Genomic DNA, 22587 nt, shown 5'->3' on the forward strand with positions numbered 1-22587 from the left:
GGTTTAAAAAGTTTGTTAATGGGTATTAATTGGGTTATAAACACTTCATGAATCATTAATAAGCAGTTATAACACATTAATAAAAGGGCAAAAGTGAGCTGTTATATCTGATGAATATGAATATGTGATTAAGCTGACGGGCTAACTGATGAAGACAGCAAGATCAGTTTGACAGTATAAATGAACGAGGGTTCACTGTTAGGCAAACGAGAGGTCATTTTTACCCTTTTTATTTATGTGTTATAAATGCTTATTAATGATTTTAAAGTTCTAAGGATTTTAAGGATCTAATAAATATCCATTAATAAACTAATTTTAAACCATTTTAAGGGTAGTCTTATTTTAAAGTGGTACCAAAATATCTGCTGATATATACCAAATATATTTGTGCATCTCTATGCATTAAGCTGATGGATGTATGGTTTAACATAAAGGCAGCAGTAGTAATAATGTTTGGCTGAGTTCTAGACAGCAAGATCTGAAAAGAAATAATGGTTTCTGGAAGCTCCTGAAGAAATCCTTCACCTGCATGTCTACTCACATGTGATGAAGATCTAAAGATTTCCCTACACTTCTGTGTGGTACTGTTAAGATGTGATGAAGTTGTGGAGTGTCACCCCCAACATGAATCACTATGATAACACTTTTCCTGAAACCTGTAACATAACATTGACATAACCATGCCGTTACCATGTCATGGCAGATGTCATGCTGTCTTGCTGATCTGCAGGAGGGTGCAAGTAAAGTGCTACCGTCTCCTTTAAGACCAGGCCGAACCAGGCTGTGAGGCCAATTAGGGGAAGCCTGCAAGTTTCTATATAGCCTGATCCAGGTTTTTTGGCAGGAGATCATCTCAAGAGCATAAGTTTCAGATTCACTAAATAGAAGACTCTCTGGATACTTTTGGACATTTGGTGCATAAGTGACTACAGTCAAATCTGTCCATGGTTCTACAGTAACACACTCACTAACTGGTCCATTCAGAATGAAAGCGGTCCAGTGGACTCGTGGAAGCATTGTTTGAATGGCAAATACACAGCCTCCTTGTTCCACACAGTCTCAGTTGTCTGAGCTGACTGGAGAGGGGTTCAGTGTTTCTTCTCTCTGCAGGGGAAGACATTAAACAAGTTATAATACTGCAACTGATAATAAAAATAACTCGTCCTTTGAAATTAAGGGACAAAGCAAAAGTCAGAGACCATCTTTTCATTCATTAAGTTTCCAGTCAAAATGGCCAATAAGTTATTCTATTTTTCAGGGTCTGAGAAACAAAAGCAGAACACATATTCAACAGAAAATTACACAAAAGCTGCAACAGCTAAATATAAATTTTAAATATAAATTAAGTGTGTCTATATTTTGTCTTTAAACAACTTGGTTTGTTTTCAAGAGAGTTGCTTTTAGTTTTCTGCTACTGATGAGCCAAATAATCCCAATTACAAATTTGACTTCTAAGTCCACAGACTTTTCAGATCTGAAGCAAAAGTAGAGCTTGATTTTCTCCTGTCTGTCAAAGATGATAGTGTTACTGCTTTTTTAAAAGTTTTTGCTTTGGATGTGAAGCAATAATGTGCTGGAATATTTGCTGACCTGGCTAAAGCCTTTGATTCTGTTATTTCTGTTCATTCCCTCTTAATAAATAGGGTAGCATAGGGTTCATGGATCATTCTTTAGCTTGGTTTACTTTCTCTAAGGTAATAGCATGTAAAGTTAGAAAATGTTTTTTCTCTCCCCTGTCCAGTTACTAAAGGTGTCCCGCCAGGGTCAATACTAGGTCCTACATTGTTTTCTATGTATATTAATGCTGGTGATGCTTTCATTCATTTATATGCTGATGATACTGTCCTATAGTTACTGGTGCTTCCCTGGAATCTGTGCTGTCAACCTTTATCTTCCTATCTTCCTGTCTTCCTCAAGTTCAATGCCTTTCGCAACCTTAAACTGTCTTTAAACATTTTGAAGACCGAGATCACTTGGTTTGGTCAGAAAGATATCACAACTGCCCCTACTTTTAAATTCACTAAATGAGGTAACCATCCTGGAACAGGTTACAACGTATAAAAATCTAGACATGTGGTTAGACAGTTCTTTATCATTCTCTAGCCATATTGCCAAGCTACAATCAAGGGTTAAGGCCAAACTTTTTATTTATATAAAAACGTTCCTCTTTCACTCATGCTGGCAAAATTACTCCGGTTCAAATGACTATTCTTCCTCCGCTTGATCGTGGTGATGGAGTTTACAGACCGGCATGCAAGGGAGCACTTCAGAAGCCGGATTTTCTTCATGATTCTGCTATCTGCTTTGCTATAATGCCCCTTTTAGAACACACCACTGCTCTCTTTACTATCAGGTTAATTGACCTTCTTTACACACTCCTAGCAATACACAATAGACTTTTCTAGGCCAGATGCTCATTATTCATTTCAGTCTGCAGCTGCATACGATTGGAACACACTACAAAAACACATGAAAAACATGAAATTTAGAACCATTTATCTCAAGTTCTAATTTTAAGAATTATATAAAGGATGTTTTTGTTGATACATGCACCTTTTTCTGTTAAATGACTATTTCAAGCCCTTCATGTGGCTGCTGCAGCTGCGCTAATTTTTGGTGGGGTTTGTCATTTAATGTCATCAGCTCCCATTTACTTTTTTTTTTCTTTTTTTTTCTTGTCTTATTGGGTTTTTTGCTTTCCTGTTATTATTTTGTCCCTGTTTTGTATCTCCCTTTTCCTCTAGCGGTTACTGCTGCTTGCCATACTTTTAAAATAAGAATATGTTCTTAATGAGTTACTAATTAAAGGTTAAAAAAACAGGATAGTTTGTAATTGATGGCCTTTTTAATAGGACAATTAAACAAACGAAAATGTGGTCGCTGACTTCTACACAGTAGGGTATACAAACCTTATGCAACGTGTATAAGTTCAATCTGTATAACCTGTATAAACCTATGTCAGTTCCATGAACTTTAATTTCATAATAATTTTTCATTTCAATCCAATGTGTTGGAATGCAGAGCCAATACGACTTTTTGTACTGTCCAAATATTTGTGATGGCACTGAATTTGCAAATATCAGCTCCTCAAAAACATAAAATAATATTAAATTCAAAACTAGTCTGTTTTATTGTGTTTTAAACCACCAGGGGGCAGTGACTGTTCTAAGCAGCTTCATTCTGAAAGCACTCCAACCTCATGTCTCCCGTCATCTCACTGGCTTCTTGTTCTCACTCAAAGCTGCAGAATCTTTGCCAAGTTAACTTTCCTTTCGCCTTTACTTTCACGCTGTTATTTATTCGCTCACCTCCATTTGCTGGTGTATCCAGGTGAGGGCCTGTGTGATGCGTGTGTAGACTCCAGGTTTGTTTCTCTCAGCACAGCCTTGACCCCAACTCGTGGCCCCCACCAGCTTCCACACAGAGGAGTCCTCACAGGCCAGTGGACCACCACTGTCCCCCTGTGAAGAATTTTGCAGGGAACCAACTTGGTAAACAAAAATCCCCTTTCTGCAATACAGTTTTTAAATGCTGTCTTATTGTTTAATGTAACGATAATGTAATAGTGATTGTCATAAATATTAAAACAATATATTTGTATATACATATTAGTAGTTAAGCACAAGTTTTCTGAAGTGCATCCACTGCTGACACAGGTGTTCAGTTGCACACAGAGTGTTGTATAATCTCCACAGGAAGTCAATAGAATAGGATGCTCTTTAGCAGTAAATGAAATGCTCTTAGTTTCCAATATTTAGTCTTCCCAGTAGAGGCTGTTGCTGCAGGCAAGGAGGACCAACTCCCTATTAATACCCATCATTTTAGATGAAACACTGTGCAGGTGATGAACAGGTGTCTACCAACATACAGGGTTGGTTTCCCAGGTGGGGATTAAGACTTGTCCTGGATTACATTCTACATTTTCCTTTCTATGGAGAATCTCCATACCAAAAAAAATAAAATAAAATAAACATGATTGACTGTTTCAGTAGTGGCAACTTTAGCTGTTTTTGAGCATAACTCGAAATTGCAACCAGTCCATGACTGGCAAACACAGCTTTGAATACTTTTCACACATAACATGAAAAAATCAGTCAATCACAATCAAAAAAATTGTTTTGGGACACAATTACTTCAGACTGACTTCTCACAATGTGGTCATGAGGAACAGGAATGTAGTCTCACTTCCTGCTCTAAAATGCAGGGATGTGGCTATATTAAGGCTCTGCCTATGGACTAAAACTGTTTGTGTTTTAGTGACATGAAAACGTGGGACAGCATTTTTTGAAGTTTTTTTTAATCTAAAAATTAAACTCATGATAAATCTGAATCTTTCAACTTCAATTTGAAAAAAAAAATCACAACCAAAATTGACCAAACAAAAATCATTGAAACCAAAAATTAAAAAAAAAAAATGTGTCTCAGGTGATTAAACCCAAAACATGAAGAAACCCATGTAAAATGTAACACTAAAAGTCCTCTGTAAATTTTTCTGCTTGATTTAAAGTACAAAGGTACTTGCATTTCAATATACTTATGTATCAAAAGTAAAACTACTAAGCTATTCTAGCTATTATATGTTATTTTAATGAGCGGTTTATATTAAGACCTGTATAGCTGCAGACATGAAAAACAGGATTATTAAAAAATAGACAAACTTTTTCCTTTTCAGTATTCGTTTTTTTTTCTATCAGGCCTACTTATAACATTTGTGTACAACCCCAATTCCAAAAAAGTTGCGGCGCTGTGTAATATGTAAATAAATGTAAATAAAAACAGAATAAATCTCATAGACCCATATTTTATTCACAATAGAACATAGAACACATATCAGATGTTGAAAGTGAGACATTTTACCATTTCATGAAAAAAATTAACTTGATGCCAGCAACACATCTCAAAAAAGTTGGGACAGAGGCAACAAAAAGCTGGAAAAGTCAGTGGTACTAATAAAAAAACAGCTGGAGGAGCGACTATCTCACATGACTGGGCATAAAAAGAGCATTTCAGAGTCTCTCAGAAGCAAAGATGGGCAGAGGTTCACCAATCTGCGAAAAACTGCACTAAAAATTGTGGAACAATTTCAGAAAAATGTTCCTCAACGCTAAATTGCAAAGACTTTGGATATCCCACCATCTACAGTACATAATATCATCAAAAAATTCAGAGAATCTGGAGAAATCCCTGTAAGCAAGGGACAAGGATGATGGTCAATTTTGGATGCTTGTGATCTTTGGGCCCTCAGACGGCACTGCATTGAAAACAGGTGTAATTCTGTACTAGAAATCACTGCATGGGCTCAGAAACACTTCCAGAAATCATTGTCTGTGAAAACAGTTTGCCGTGCAATCCACAAACACAAGTTAAAACTATATCATGTAAAGAAGAAACCACATGTAAACAGGATCCAGAAACGCTACCAACTTCTCTGGGCCCAAGCTTATTTAAAATGGACTGAGGTAAAGTGGAAAAGTTTCCTGTGGACCAATGAATCAAAATTTTAAATTCTTTTTGGAAATAATAGACAATGTGTCCTCTGGGCTAAAGACCTCTCAGCTTGTTATTAGCACACAGTTCAAAAGCCAGCATTTACGATGATAAGGGGGAGCATTAGTGCACATGGCATGGGTGTCTTGCACATCTGTGAAGGCATCATTAATGCTGAAAGAAACATACAGGTTTCGGCAACATATGCTCCCGTCCAGGCAGCGTCTCTTTCAGGGAAGGCCTTGCATAATTCAGCAAGATAATGCTAGACCACATACTGCATCCATCACAACAGCATGGCTTCGCAGAAGAAGAGCCCAAGTGCTGAACTGGCCTGCAGTCCAGATCTTTCACCAATAGAACATTTGGCAAATCATGAAACGAAATATCAAGCAACTGGTCTCCTCACTTCCTAGATGTTTACAGATTGTTGTTAAAAGAAGAGGGGATGCTACACAATGGTAGACATGGCCTTGTCCCAACTTTTTTGAGATGCGTTGCTGCCATCAAGTTCTAAATGAGTTAATGTTTTTCATGAAATGGAAAAATGTCTCACTTTCAACATCTGATATGCGTTTTATGATCTATTGTGAATAAAATATGGTTCTATGAGATTTGCAGATCATTGCATTCTGTTTTTATTTACATTTATTTACATTTTACACAGCATCCCAACTTTTTTGGAATTGGGGTTGTAGTATTATGAACCAAAAACAGTCAGAATAAATTTTTACATGACCATCTTCCAACTGATAAGACTGACTTCTTATTGGCTTCCTGTATTTTACCTCATTAAAAAAGTAGTCCAGGCTGAAAAACTCCTTATAAATTTAGTGTGAATGGGCGGGGCTAAAATGCTACTTTTTAAAATAAGTGATGATCTGATGATCTTATGTTACCTGGCAGGAGTCTGTTCCTCCCTCCAGGTATCCAGCGCAGATCATGCCGGGGGAGATGTAGCCCTGATAGACTTCAGGCTGGCTGCAGGCTTTGGCGGAGATAAGTGGCACCCTCGCAGAGTGCAGAGACACACTGGCTTCTCCTGGGACACAGCACACAGTGCATGGCATTATGGGTTTAGATTAAGGAACAATCAGATCCAGAACTTCTACTCTGACTCTGATTAATGTGACAGTGGAAATGCAAAGGAGTGCTGTGCAGCACAGCACAGCCTGCAGTACAAACCAGTTTTTCAATATGCTCATTAACATGTAGGTCTACATATCGTTGACCTACAATCTCTTCACTGTTACAGATGGATTACAGTAGTACAGCTAAGGTGTGAATACTTCATTGTTTTTATTATTACATGAGTAAAAACTGAAGCTGCATGTCAACTTCAGTTTTTACTCATGTAATTACACAAGTGTGTCTTTATAGCTATAACAGCATATTTTCTAGATATGTATTTTAGTTTTTGGTTTGGTTTTCCTGCTCCTCCCCTACTCCACCCCTCGCCTGTGTCTGGTCTGTAGCCCGCCCTGTTGTTGTTCCCAGGTGTTTCTTGTTTATTTTTCCCCAGTATTTTCCCTCCGTCTTTGTCTTGCCTTTGGCTTGACAGGGTTTGTTCCTTGTAGCCCTGTTTGCTCTATTAGCTTCTTTGTTTTTGCAGCTTCTCAGTTTTCTTAGTGTACAGTTTCTGTCTTTGTTGTTTTCCCTGATTACAGCGTGGGACTACAGACCAGACACAGGGGAAGGGCACAACAAAAGGGTGAAGCAAGGGAGGAGCAGGGAAACCAAAACAAAAACAAAAGCACATGGCCAGAGGCACAAGTGAAGGTAAACAAGATGAAAAAACAAGCAAAGACCAGGGCAAGGCAAGGTAGGATGATACTAAACCATGTGATTATTGTTTCCAGACTCACCCCCATCCTCAGTGGCCCCCCAGCCTGAGATCCAGCACATCTTCCCATCCTCAAATTCCTCTCCGAAGTTAGGCAAACAGATGGGCTCAACGTAGCCTGAAGAAGAGAGGTCAGAGAAGGAGCTGAGACTGTCAACAATTTCACTTTTAACCCCTTAATAAGCCACGGGCCTGCTGGCGGCCCAAAGTCTTATTACACATAGAAGGCGCTGCTACAAAATGAAATCAGTTTGCAAAACTATTACACAAAACAAACAAACACAGAACTACAACAGTTCCTCCCTCCATGTATGTTTCAAAGAAACAGTGGCAACAGCAGTTTGGCATTTAAAGCCTTCAAACAGATATTGGATAAAGATACACCTTAATGGATATGGAAAACAGCTCCAAGCAGTAGAAGCACAAAGACATTGACTAGTTCTGCACAGGCCACTCAGCTAACTGCACTACACTGAAACAGATCCGCACAGAGTACAAAGGACAAATGTATGTTGCAGTGCCAAAACAGTTGTAGCAATCTTGAAACCTGAATTTTGTCCATGCATTTTCCCATTTCTACAGAAAAGAACAGGCTATATTTTGTATGCAGTTGGCAAACTGGGTGAATTTGATTTCTGTATGTATCTTTAAATGGAGAATAGGGAAGCATTACCATTGAAGGTAAGAGGCTCCACCAGTTTCAGCAAAGCAATATCATAGTCCAGGCCTTTAGGCCGGTACCGGGCATGATAAATGATCTTCTCCACGGAGAGATACTTGGCCCTGCTGACCGGCTGCTCTGTAAGTCCAACAAGAACCGTCCACAGCTGGGGGAAGGCAAAGCTAAAAAAAAACAATAATAATAATATTTATTTATAGAAAAAAAAAAACATTTAATGACAAAATATTAAAGTGCTTTATGTAGTATAAGTGAAAGATTGGAAAGATAAAACACAATGGTCTAAATAAAAGAGCCGCACAATTTCAAACAATACTCTAGGCATACAGTGTTGTGCAGAAGTCGGAGACCACCCTTCATTCATTTTATTTCTAGTCAAGACGACTATTAAGTACAAGTTATTTATTTTTCAACAGCCAGAAAAAAGCAGAAACCTTTTGTATTTCCACTTCTCAGTGAAGCTTCTTAACAGCTACACATCCTTTTAGACTCACAGTGTTGAGTTGGCTTCTCACAGTGGAAGGATGGACAGAAACACCTGTGAATTTGTTTCAGATCTGAAATGAGAGTGGAGCTTGATTTTCTCCTCTCTCTCAAAGATGAAAACTTTAAGTATTATTCTGATGGTGACAGTTTTGGTGGCAAGACCAATGGCTGCATGATTGTTAGCAGTTCCATTTCCTCTGTTATCTATTAGTAATACTAATAATATTACAATCTATTTAGTTATAACAATTAATAATGATCATTTTTTGAACATTTTTGTTATAATGATAATTTTCCATTTTCTTTTTAATTTATTATCCATTGACTTCTCCCTTCCTTAAGCTAATGGACTATCTCTTGAAATATCTCTTGAAAAATGAATAACTTGTTTTTGTCACGATTTTAACTGGAAATTAAATAAATGATGGTCTCTGACTTTTTCACAGTACCTAAACAAATATAATTTTAATTTTGGTAACACTTTATTTGGATGGTCCACTGTAGATGCTTTGTAAACGCTCAGTATATCTTTAAGTAACGTTCAACTAAATATCCATTAAATGCAACTGAATGTCAAGTTCAGTGTGAAAGAGTTTATTAAATCTATCTCTAAACCTAAACTTAACCTCAAGGCAAAACCTACATCTACTCCTAAACCTAACCCTAACCATAATGTTGTTGATAATCAACTGAACATCACCAGAAAGTGTATTAATGATTTAAGTATCTGTAGATCATCTATATTGGACCATCTAAATAAAGTGTGACTTTAATTTGGATTTAAAAACACGTATTGAGCTTGCATTCCTAACATTCTCCGGGATGCTTTTCCAGAGCTTATTAGCTATATGAGAAAAGGGTCTTCCACCAACTGAGCTGTAAATAATCTTAGTCAGGACAGATATCGTATGCAGAGGTGCATGGCATCTGTTTATTTGAATTTGTGTGTCAGGTTCGGCCACAGGTCCATGGCACTTCATTCACTTCTAGAATATAAGCTGTAATGCTGATACATTTTAAAGAAGATTTTTTAAATTACTGTATTTATGAACCTACAGTCATTTTTGATTACTTAGTTAACTTAAGTTCAGTTTATCTTAAATTGATTGATTTGTGTGTATGTATGTGAGTGCACTCACCCATAAACACAGTGGGCAGCGGTTAGTATCCAGCGTGGTGCTACAATAGATCCTCCACACAAGTGTTCACTCTGGAAGTGCAAGCTCACCTGCCAGGGAAACTGGCCTTCTCGAGACAAGTTACCCCCAACGATACGTGTGCTGAACTGAGGCCTGGAGCCACAATCTACACACATACAAACAATATTAGAAGGAGAGATAATGTTCAGACTGGTGAGAGGGCATGACAAGGAATGTTGTACTATACATGGTACGTCCAAAAGTATCCAGACAGCCCTTCTAATTAGAGAATTCCACTTTCCACAGTTGCACCCATTGCTGAGCGTTTAATTGTGCACAGACAGCTTGTAAAATTTCCATAGAACAGCATTGTCAACAGAATGGGACGCTCTGTAGCAGCCAAATGTGAGCCTAAGGTCACCATGAACAGACAAGCATCAGCTAGAGGGGTATAAAACCCCCCAGCATTGGGCTGTGGAGCAGTGGAACTGTGTTCTCTGGCTGAATGGGGCCCCATCCAATACCTTTGGGATGAGTTAGAGTGATCCAGAACTGATCATCCAACATCAGTACCTGACCTCACTAGGGTTCTTGTGGTTGAATGCAATCAAATCCTCACAGTAGTGTTCCAACATCTAGTGTAAAGTGTAGAGTGTAGAGTGCAGCAAAAGGGGGTGATATACTTCCTATTAGTATGTTTGATTTCAAAAGAAACACCAGTATTTCCCACATACTGCAGTTTACTGTAAACAATGCTGTAAGACTCATTATGTTATGAATCGGACAGAATAATAATTTCTAGGCTATTAACATCAGTAAACAGTTTAAAGAAAGCATCCAAAATGGGCTTTTTGGAGAGATGTTCTGTAAAGTTTGGTTGATTCTTTAAAACACTGGTTCCTAACTCTGGTCCTGGAGAACCCTACCCTGCACATTCTAGTGTTGTCCTTGCTCCCAATACACCTACCTGAGGTCATGACAGGCTTGTTAATGAGCTGATAAGTTGAAATAGGTGTGTTGGGAGGAGGAAAACCACTAAACTGTGCAGGGCATCCTCTAGGAACAGGGTTGCAAACCACTGTTTTAAACCCTTAAATGGCCAGGGCCCACCAGCAGGCCCAAAGTTTTATTACATGCATCTATAATCTAAGAATAGCTCAACCAGTTTGCATTGAAGTCCCTGTAGTTACTGAATACTAAGCCTTAGTATGTAATAAGCCTGGGATTTTAGGGGGTTAAAGAACCATTTTTGTAAATAAGATATTTGAGTGTTTAGAACCATTTTAAAATGTAAAGATTCTCCACATAATGTAAAAGATCTATACCAATTAAAGGGTTTCCTTAGAACCTTGTGAGATATATATATATATATATATATATATATATATATATATATATATATATATATATATATATATATACATATATATATATATATATATATAGATAGATAGATAGATAGATACATAGATAGATAGATAGATACATAGATAGATAGATAGATAGATAGATAGATAGATAGATAGATAGAACAAGATATTCATTTCAATAACTACAATGTTTCAAAACAATTTTTGCTCTCAAAACAAAGTCATATACTTGAAAACATAGTTAGCAATATGTAGTTTAGTCCTATACATAGTCAGAAATGACTGTGACTGTTTACATGTTGGAAAAGTTATAGATAAAAAAAATTATGTTCATAAATAGATTGAGAATTTTTTTCATTTTTCTTACCCAAACACTTCAGAGTTATCACTTCTCCTGAACTGCATTCAGTTTTACTGGAGAGAGAAAATTAAAGGGTTAATTTATCAGCCATTACCACACTGTCAGAATAAGGCCATCAGGAATTGTAGTGCTCTCATGGTTTGCACAGTGGAACCAATGCTCTTATTTGTTTGTGAAAACAAATAAGAAAACAATTTGTGTGCGACATTTAAAAATTCCTCCTTCTATTTTGAGTGTAAACAGAAACACACTGTAATAATGAAATTCCAAAGGAGCAGCAGAGGAGACCACTGTTACTGCTAAGCTGCTGGCTGCAGAACAAAGAGGACACATAATCCTCCTGTGTTTGGGGTTCTGTGTGTGCTTGTGTATGTGTTTGTGAGTGCATGTAGTATATACTCCCACCTCCAAAAGTATTGGAACAACAAGGCAAGTTCTTCTGTTTTTGGTACACACAAATCATGAGTATGAGAAGATTGATCAGAATTTCAGTTATTTCCTGATATTTACATCTATATGTGTTAAACATATATAAAAAAACATGGCACCTTGTTTGAACCCACCCATTTTTCAAATGAGCAGAAATACTGGAACATGTGACTGAAAGGTGTTTCTTGTTGTCCAGGTGAGCCCTGTTAGATTGATTGTTTAAATAATTCATAGCTCTGAATGTCTACTCATGGTTTGAGCTCAGGGGTTCTCCTGTGAAGACTGTATGTATTGTTAAAAAGTATAAACCAACATGAGGACCAGAGAGCTGTCTGAGGGAGAAAAGCAAACCATTATGAAGCTGAGAAAGGAGGGAAAATCAATCGGAGTCATTGTACAAGCATTTGCCATAGCCAGTAAAACAATTTAGAATATCCTGAAAAAGAAAGACAGCACTGGTGTACTAACAACCAGACATCGAAGAGGCCGGCCAAGTAGAATAACAGCAGCTGATGACAAAAACATTGTGAGAGTTGTGATATCACCAACAACCTCCACAGGGCAGGAGTGAAGGTATCACAATCCCCTGGTTGAGTAAAACTTTAAAAGCAGACATATAGAAGCCATACCACAAGATGCAAACAGCTCATCAGCAGTAAGAATCAAAAAGCCAGATTGGGATCCACAAAGAAATGCAAAGATAGTTCAGGAACAGTGTTTTATGGACTGAAGAATAGACCAAGATTGATCTCTATCAAAGTGATGGAAAGGCCAAAGTGTGGAGAAAGAAGGGATCTGCTCATAATCCAAAACATACACTGATCAGGCATGACATTATAATGACCACCTCCTTGTTTCTACGCTCATTGTCCATTTTATCAGCTCCACTTACTATATAGGTGCACTTTGTAGTTCTACAGTTACAGACTGTAGTCCATCTGTTTCTCTGCATACTTTGTTAGCCCACTTTTACCCTGTTCTTCAGTGGTCAAGACCCCCATGGACCCTCACAGAGCAGGTACTATTTGGGTGGTGGATCATTCTCAGCACTGCAATAACACATGGTGGTTGTGTGTTAGTGTGTGTTGCACTGGTCTGAGTGGATCAGACACAGCAGTGCTGCTGGAGGTAAAAGCCCAGAAAAGCATCACAAAAGAGGAATAAAACATTTGGTGATGTCAGTGGGCTTTATTCAGTTCTGTAAGCAAGGTACATGTAAACAAATATCAAGTGTTATTTACTTTATTTTACTTTAAGACCATGTATTTCTATATTTATGCTCACCTAAAAATTGGGAGTTCTGCCCCCAAAGGCGCCATGTTTTAAGTTGTTTAACATGTCTAGATGTAAATATCAGAAAAATAAGAGCTGACATTTTGAGCCAAATGTATTCAGTGCACAGCAAAAAAGAATTGGCCTGCTGTTTCAATCATTTGGAGGAGACTTATGTGTTTGTAATTGAGTGTGGTGTGTATATATATATCATAGCACTGTTGTCTGAAGAAAACCTTGTATCTCCAAAATGGTAACTTTACAGGAGAAGGTAAAAACCTACTTTACTTTTAATGTAAGTCAATGGAACCAGACATTTTTCACAAGTCGTTTTGGGCTGTTTCTTTTAGTCCATCTATCATGAAATTTACACACAATGTAAAGGGTATCAAGCATTTTCAAATTATGTCAAAACAGACAAATGTCAAAAATGGAAATGTGTGTGTGTGTGTGTGTGTAATACTGTATAGCTCTGAAGGTAAGTTTACATAGAGAGAAAGTGCTGCAGGTTTAATTAGATGTTGAAATAATGTTGTAAGTCCAGAGATACTAAAGAGCACTTAGCACTTCAGAGTGTAGGAGGAACATTCCTCAAATAGAGCACAGACCTTATTATAGTTGTAAAGTGCTTATTCTCTTTATTTATGTTTTACTACATTTTAAAATGTACTTGAAGTGCATTACTTACATGTCATGATATATTAAAAGTATACGTATGTTTACTACTTTACATATGATCAGTGTACTGGTTCTATACTTGCTATGAACAGAACTGCGACTAGAAGTATACTTGTAAGTTAACTTTTGTTTACAGCAGATATATATATAATTTCATGATAGCATATAGTTTCACAGGAGAAAAATACATCACTCATTCTCAAAGAAGTCATATAGACCTACGTTAAGCCTGTAGAGCACAACAGATGCATTTTGTTATTTATTTATGCTCTAGACTTCTCTGAGTTTAATGAGACAGCTAAATATGTGGAATATGTGAAAGTGACCAGCAAAGCCCAAGAACTGTGTTCCACATAGAGCTGCACAGAGGAGGAAAAATGTAACAATGAATCGGTGGATAAATAAACAGATAATTACCAACATTAATACATAAAGACTAGCTAATGTAAATAGCTTATTGGCAGCTATAAGCAGCAATTATTTAAACAATAGGCAGCAATTACACTGTTAAGGAGCAGATAAGCTATGAGCTATTGTCAAATTATTAATGAATTATTTTTAATTATTATTATTAATTATTTTATTTATATGAATTATTATATTAATATATAAAATAATTAATATTTATTTATTTATTTTTTTATTAAATATTTGCTATTGATTAATAGTTCAAATATTTACATTAATCCTTTATGTAAAGTATACCAGTAAATGTATTTGAAAATCCATGGCAGAAATTGCTATGATAGTAATGTTGCCTGTTGACTCCAATGATCCTTGTCAAATTGTTTCTTGGATCATTACTGCACTAAACTATCCTCATCTTTATCATCATTGGCATTATAACTATATCATAGGAGTACAAAGTAATACTGTTCCACACCTCAGGCTGGTTGCATTGTGTATCTTGACGGCATGCAGCGGACTTGGCTGGCTCAGGTTGATTGACACTAGGTTACTCTGAAGGTCTTGTTCAATGTTGGAGAGAGGGAGAGAACCAGACTGCACAAAGCTGAAAGAGGCAGGGAAAGAAGAAAAACAATTTGTCAAAGGACACAGCATGACAGCCTGCCTGGGTAAATATTGTTCCTAAGGGGAACGGCTAAAGAAAAACAGAAGAGATATCACATCACTGATAGAGCAGGGTGATATTTCTCATCTGGAATCTTGATCCTGGAAAAACATGATCAGTCATTTTAAATGTGATACTTTCCCGTTGATTCAGGGGATTTCACAGCTGCACAGATGCACTCACCCTTCACTGTACACTATTGGAAATAAAGGTTCTGTGCAGGTACATTTTTTGTTCATCGAGGTACAAACAGTGTAAATGTTCCCTCAAAGGTGCAACAGTGGTTTTAGGGTCCAATTGTGCACCTTAAATAAGTTTTTCCCAGGTGAAAAGTTCATATTTGTACCTTTTCATAACCTAATGTTTTAAAACAGATCAATAAAATAAAAAGCCTGGAGAGAGACAGGGTGTGTGGAGTCAATACAACTTTTCCTCAGTAAAGGTACTGAGATGTACCCTTGAGGGGACCCCCCAGTGACAGTTTCATACCTTTATTTCTGAGAGTGTATTAGAAACACCTATGTTGTACTTCCACTGATTAACTGTAAAAAAAAATGTAATGTTTTAACTTAACAAGTAAGTAACCTGTAGTTTATTGAACCTCAAATAAGAGATTTACAGAATGTAAAACACATTATTGTTCGGTTACCGTACTATTAGAAGTTTATTAAGCTCAAAATTTCAAGGTAACCATTTTACCTCCTTTTTTTAAGTTTAAACATTGGCTACTTTATGAGCTCAATATACTGTATAGGCTGCACTGTAATTTAGTCCAATTTAGTTATTGCCAGTTCCCGCCTACAGACTACAACCTCCCAATACACACTGAAGGTTTTCTCCTCTCAGACTTTTGGCCGTTGAAATTGCTGGAATTGCTGGCTAATCCACCAGCAATTTCAGCCAAATAAGGAGACAAACATACGCTCTGTTTTTTCTGAGTAAGCTGACTTTAAAGTGGATTTTATAGACTTTACTCAGTGGTAGTACTAACATGTAAATTAGGACAACTTTTGACCAAACTAAGTTTAGAAAATACAAAAAGAAAGCCATCCGCAAGACTGACTTAAACTTTCAAGTTGACTTGACCACATTTTTTTTACAGTGTATTATTTCAGTCTGTGGACTGTAGCTCTGTTGTGTTAGTCACCATTCACCATTGGTTTCTGACCACAGGGCCATAGTTGACCAGATATTATTTAGGTGGTGGTTTCTAACAAAGTGAATGGTTCCTAACCCTGATACAGTGGTTATGCACATTTTGGCATTTTCCTGCTCTAATATGTGTGATCCAACAAAGCAGCTAACCGGTGAGCCTTTCCTGAGTTGAAGGTGTTTTAGAACAGAGAAAACACTAAACCTAGTCTTTTGAACTAGTCTTTGCAAGTAATTAATCTAACTCAAGGAAAACCCTCCTCCCAAACTACACAGCACTTCAGAACCTTACCTAGAGTATCCGAGCTGTTTGCAGGCAGATAAACCCAGTTCAGGGTCCCAGTCCTCTGAACACACTGTGCTCCACACTCCCCCACTCAGCACCTGGAGAACTGAACTCTTCCCACTCACACGCACTACACACAACAAGGAAAGGCCTGTCAGCATGAAAAGGTCAGTGGAGCATTCATTTTAGGCTTACACAAGAAGAGTGCACATTGACCAGTTTTATGCATTAATCATGCGGAAAAGGCTTGTCAAATTTCTTAAAAGCACCAAGGTGAACTAAAAACATCACAAAAAAAGCATGAGGTATGCAGTGTAATGCCAGACATGACAAATAACATGCATGAACAGATGTGATGAACACAGCTGCAGTATTCACACAGGGTCGTACTGCACGCACCACAGCTAAGCTCATCCTCGCCGTGCTCACAGTCCACATGTCCATCACACTGAGCAGAGCTACTGATACAGTGAGATGAGCCACACTGGAACTTCCCCATACAGCTCAGACCCACTGCAACAGGACAAACAGGTGTGTAAGCATGGGTTTATGTCTCTCTGCCTGTCTGTCTATCTATCTATCAATCTATCATTTGTTTTATGCAAAGGTTTGGGCACTCCTGGCCAAATTACATATTTTCGTGGTTTTTTAAATGAAAAGACGTAAACACAAACTGTGCAGCGTATCTAAAAAATATGTTGTTCTGCAAATGTTAATACACAGTTACATTTTACATGATTAACTTAAAAAACAATAGAAAAAAATTAAATAGTAATCATGGCATGTACAAATGTTTGCATTGGAAGTTTTCCAGAGGTAAAGTCTCAGAACTTAATTGAGTTGTCAGGAGTGGTTAGAAAGGTCAATAATTGTCACCAGGAATTGTAAACTGATGACATTTTCAGAACGTAATGAATTCTTTGACTATTCAAACCTTATGCAAACACTCAACAACCATGGGTTCCTCTAAGCAGCTCACTGAGTATGTGAAAATTAAATTAATTGATGCCTACAAAGCAGGAGAAGGCTATAAAAAGATATCAAAGCACTTTCGGCTTGCACTGTCTGTAACATCATAAAAAAAGACAGTTAGGGGGAACTGTGGAAGTCAAGGCAAGATTTAGAAGACCAAGAAAACTCTCAAATAAAACTGCTTATATTTTGGCCAGAAAGTAAAAGCAAAACCACCATATGACAGCAAAGGACCTGCAGGAAGGCTTAGCTGACACAAGAGTAGTGGTACACCATTCTACTGCACAGTGTCACTTGCACAAATATTATCCACACGGAAGAGTCATCAAACCTTACCTGAGATCTCATCACAAAAGTCAGCATCTGAAGTATACAAAACAACATCTAGATAAGCCAGAGACATTTTGGTAACAAATGCTGTGGAATGATGAAGTAAAAATGGAGCCCAATCACCAAAGGTATATTTGGTGAAAAAAGGAACAGCATTTGATGAAAAGGACACCTTGCTAGTTGTTAAGCATAGGGGTGGATCTATTATGCTTTGAGGTTATGTGACAGCTGTTGGCAGAGGAAACATTGCACAGGTAGATGAAGGAATGGATTCAACTAAATACCAGCAAATTCTGGAAACAAATGCAACATAATCAGTCAATAAACTGAAGTCTGGCTTCATTAGCAGGACAATGATCCCAAACATACCTCAAAATCCACCATGGAATACTTTCAACACACACAAGCTGAAGCTTTTGGAATGAACCTAACCGTCCTCTGACTCGAACATCATTGAAGATATGTGAGTAGATTTTGAACATGCTGGGCATGAAAATGGCCCAGGAATGTTGCAGAGCTGGAAGGAAAGTGGGGCGTCCACATGCTTTTACATGCCACAATAAGTATTTTTTAAAAAGTTGCTGCAAAGGTTATCTTCAGTTTTTTTAAAAAAATCAATAATTTGGCCAGGGATGCCCAAGTTTTCACATACTGTATCTTTGTTATGCTGATGATGCTAGTTAAACATATCAACTCAGCCAGTCATTATCACAGCTTTACATAAAATAAGACTGTGTTGAAGACATAACTCGGTTTAGAGCCAACATCACAACTATACATTACATTACTAATCCTAAATTACTAACTACAAGTCAGTTTTTCACAGTTAAGCAATAAATGCACAATGATTTAATAGAAGGAAAGTTATTGTATTATTTACTGACATCCATACACCACTAATCAGACAGTATAGGAATCTGACACTATACAGAATTTAATCAGACTCTGCAACCGGAGTTCAAGACATCTCCCGGTATTGGGCTGGTGGGCCCCACATTCTGCAATATAATCATGGTGATTAATTATTCATGCTGGCTGGGGCCACAACGTGCCACCATGAGGCTACTCTAGCCCATAGCACATTATGGGCAGTGTGTCACCCACTCACCTCCCAGCCCAATGCCAAGCACAAGGATAACCATGAGTAATGCACATGCGCCAATTAACAGCTCCATCCGTCGTGCAAACAAACGGCCTCGGAGTGTCTTCTCCTCTGCTAAATCATCTGAGTGATGAAGAGCAGATGACAAAACAAATTGAATGAAACATCTGTGCTTGTAGTGCATGTGTGCACTACACTCCTTTAAGAATTTAAGAGTGGCTTAAAAAAGTATGTTCATTTGTCATACAACCATGTAGTAGGTCATTCAAAAACATTTTTAGTTAGGCTCAGTGCTAATACAGTTCCTATTTTCATGACATTTTGAGACAGGCTTCATCAGGTAATGTGCTTCCAATGACGTGTGAGAAAATTAAGCTGATATAAACAGCCTTTACTCATAGTGATGCAACACTGACAATAAAATACAACTGCTCTTATGAAATCCAGCTGTAGTCATTACTACTTTAAAGGTTTCCACATAACACCAGAATCTGCAGCCTTCCAGTACAAAGCCAACATGTTATCTTGCCTCAGTGATTTGAACCAGCTACACAGCGAAATCACCAATGCTTAGCATTAATAACTGATCACATTGATTTATCAGTCTACTCACATTTTAGCTGAGCTCAGTAAACCTGAGATCAATAACTAATCATCACATTGCTTTATCAGTCTACTCAGGCTTTAGCAGAGCTCAGTATCACTGCAATTCATAACTGATGATCACATTGATTTATCGGTCTACTCACATTTTAACTGAGCTCAGTAAACCTGAGATTTATAATTAATCATCACATTAATTTATCAGTCTACTCAGGCTTTAGCAGAGCTCAGTAACACTGAGATTTATCACTGATCATCACATTAAACAGGTCATTTTGCCCTCACAGAGTTCACAAAGGTTAAATTCAGTTCATTTCATTAAGTAAGATATTAGAATCTCAGAATGTCAAATTGTTACACTATTGTAATATTGTTACACTCTAGTTTTGTACCAATCCATTGTCCTTGAAAATACTCTTTCTTTGTGTTTTCTCTTACCTGATAGGAAAGGCTGGACTTTAGTTACCGGCATTGCTGGACAGGGCTGTGCTTGGATATTGTTGGGGGCTTCAGACTGACACTCCGTGTTTTCTGTGGTCTCAGAGGCCAGTTTATTGGTACTGTTTTCAGCTGCCAGACTGCCATTGTGGGTATCAAGGGCACTGACATTGAGAGTGGATGGGGTGTCAGAGGCTGGAAGGTCCTCATCTCCAACAGAAACCACTTCTATCTTTTCAGGGCTTGTCTGTTCTGTCCCTGCAGGCTGTGGAGAGAATTTGCATTTTCATAGAAAAGGATGAAATGACCTCTTCCTTAAATGGCTGATTACACTGAGTTGTCAGTTTATCAGGTACTCCTGCCACTTGCAGGTATACAATTACTGCAGAGAAGTCCTAATGATTTCTGGAAAGTAAACAATACAAATGTGTAATTGTAGTTAATGCTTGTATTTAAACTCTGTGAGCATTGTTCTACTACTCTTTCTTTCACTGTTAAGTTTTAATTGGAAGGGCTAATTCTTGAAACACCAAGTGAAAAATCATCCAATCAATTTTTTTTTCTCTGCAGAAAAATAAGTAGAGACAGCCAATCAACTAATCACACTTTGATTTACAATGGGAGGAACCTATTTTGTGAGAAAAACACCATTCGAGTCTAGTTCCAACCACAATCTGCCACACCTGGTCCAGCTAATCAACTTCTTCAGAAGTACTTGATTTGCTGAATCAGATGCATTAGTATAAGATAAGGAGGGAGGGACAAGTTAGATACAGGTTGGTATTAAACTCTGCAAGAAAGTACTCCAAGAGGAGGGTTGGTGACCTCTGCTTTAGATGTTTGGCCCTTTTACTATGGACTAAATGAATACCAACCCACTATAGCTCAGCCAGCATGAGAGAAAAGGTCCTCACCTGACCACATACTAACCACTATGTGTGCAGCTACAGTCTCTCCTTCACCTGCCGGAGACTCCACACCTCCATTCTGAAGCCCAGCTCCAGTAGCTACACCCACGGCAGCCTCCTGCTCTTCCGGGTTAGACATGACCACCTTCACACAGTCATTATGGCTATGATTAAAGAGAGAACATGAAAAGAATGAGTTAGACAGGACAAATCCATGGTAAAAAAAAGACTGATGTGAAGATGTACCAGTCGAATGAATGGAGTAGTATACTTTTGCTTTCTTCATTGCTTATTTATCTGTTACCTTTTTAGCTTCATTATGAAGTTGAAACATTAAAAGCAATGTCGTTATATTACATGCACTAAGACAAAAGCCATAGGACAGTGTAATTTTAATCTACTACTTTTGTAATCATATATTAGTTACATAGTCATGACTAAATACTTCATAGTAATTACTGATTGACCATGCCCATGTCAATTGACCATGTAGCTATAAAGCAGTGTATTCTGCTATTCTGTATTGTATCTATATTGTATCTATATTATTAGCCATAGGACAGTCCAATTGTAACCTGCATTTCAGTTCTGCACGCTCATAACTACATAACTATATATTAGTTACATAGTAGTTAATGAGCAATTCATAATACTAATTCACCAATTCCATGTTAATTAACCAAGTAACAGTAACTATAAAGCAGTACTTTCTGAGAATATAGTGTATTCCTTTCTTACCTAGAGGTCTCATTTCTTAAAAAAAAAGATAGGACTGTGTAATTTTAACCTACACTTCAGTGCCACATTCTTATAACTACATAACTACATATTAGTTACATAGTACTTACTGAACATTTTATAGTAGTTTTTGATTGACCGTGTTCCTGTGTATTGACATTGTAAATGCATCTATAACTAGCAAACATACTGAGAGTAAATTGTGTCTCTTACTTACCCAGAGTTGTTATAGTATCCTCATGCTTTGTTTATCCACAAGTGTACAAGTGCCATGGGCTCTATGTCTTTCAAAATAACTGGACATCTCTCTCTCTCTCTTTTTCTCTCTCTTTATCTCTCTCTCTTTTTTTCTCTCTCTTTATCTCTCTCTCTCTCTCTGTCTGGGTACAGAGGGATACCTGAGCAGGGGTTTACTGAGAAGTTGTGTCACTCTAAGAGAAGATCAAGTGACCTCAGCGTCTCCCTGGATACATGATCGGGTTACAGGTGGACCTGCGTACCTTTTCAGAGGCACTGGAGCATTGGGCAAATGGGCAGACAGAAAAACGTCAGCTTTTGCTGGACAGCTCCAGACTGCTTGGGATGGTAGGGTAGGACAGAGGAGTAATTAACAATGGATTTAAGATGGGAGGATGGAGGGATGATGGAGAAAAAGATACAAGGGATGAAGTAGATCATCAGTGATGATGTAAACTCATAGGGCTATGGATTGTGCCATTATATTAACTATAATGTACTTTGTAATTATACTGACATGGTCAATTAACTCATCCTAATTTTATAGTTTTAGTTCATTTTTGATGTAAAAGTCAGTAAACCTTCATTTATTTCATGTCTAGGTTAAACAGTCCTTAAGTAAGTTATTCATTTATCAGCGTAAGGGAAAAAAGCAGAAAATTATTTAATAGGAAATTACACAGAAGCAAATATCTCAGTACTAAGTGTATCCATTCACTGCCTTTATTACAGCTTCCATTCTTTTTAGGAGGCTTGCTTTCAGTTTTTCCAAAAAACCTGCACAAATATTTTTCCATGACTCCAAAGTTCAGTCTTATAAGTTGGTTAAATTTTCTGCAATCCAAATATTCCCAAAGCCATTCAGTGATGTTGAGGTCTGGGGTGGTCAGTCCATTGTTCTGAGTCACATTTTTTCTGTATATTTTCTTATTTGTCTCCTGTTTTAGATATTCTTGCCTTTTCATTTTTCTTTCACCTTCCCCTTCCTTATGCAAGTGGATTATC

General features: G+C 37.5%; 1 protein-coding gene across 1 annotated transcript; it reads right to left on the reverse strand.

Annotated features, from left to right (window-relative positions):
• Window positions 1-980: 980 nt before the first annotated feature.
• tmprss3a (transmembrane serine protease 3a) lies at window positions 981-21658 on the reverse strand. Its single transcript, XM_036574141.1, has 14 exons — window positions 21563-21658; window positions 20630-20771; window positions 19700-19964; window positions 18665-18781; window positions 16654-16767; window positions 16261-16384; window positions 14628-14756; window positions 11372-11418; window positions 9635-9800; window positions 8004-8173; window positions 7353-7448; window positions 6387-6529; window positions 3309-3461; window positions 981-1104 (listed from the first exon to the last, which is right to left on the reverse strand). Exons 2-14 carry the CDS (start codon window positions 20744-20746, stop codon window positions 1060-1062), a joined length of 1686 nt encoding a protein of 561 aa, XP_036430034.1. The 5' UTR covers window positions 20747-20771; window positions 21563-21658; the 3' UTR covers window positions 981-1059.
• Window positions 21659-22587: the final 929 nt, after the last annotated feature.

The sequence above is a fragment of the Colossoma macropomum genome, unplaced genomic scaffold, assembly GCF_904425465.1.
Source record: "Colossoma macropomum unplaced genomic scaffold, Colossoma_macropomum, whole genome shotgun sequence".
In the NCBI taxonomy this organism is placed as follows: Eukaryota; Metazoa; Chordata; class Actinopteri; order Characiformes; family Serrasalmidae; genus Colossoma; species Colossoma macropomum.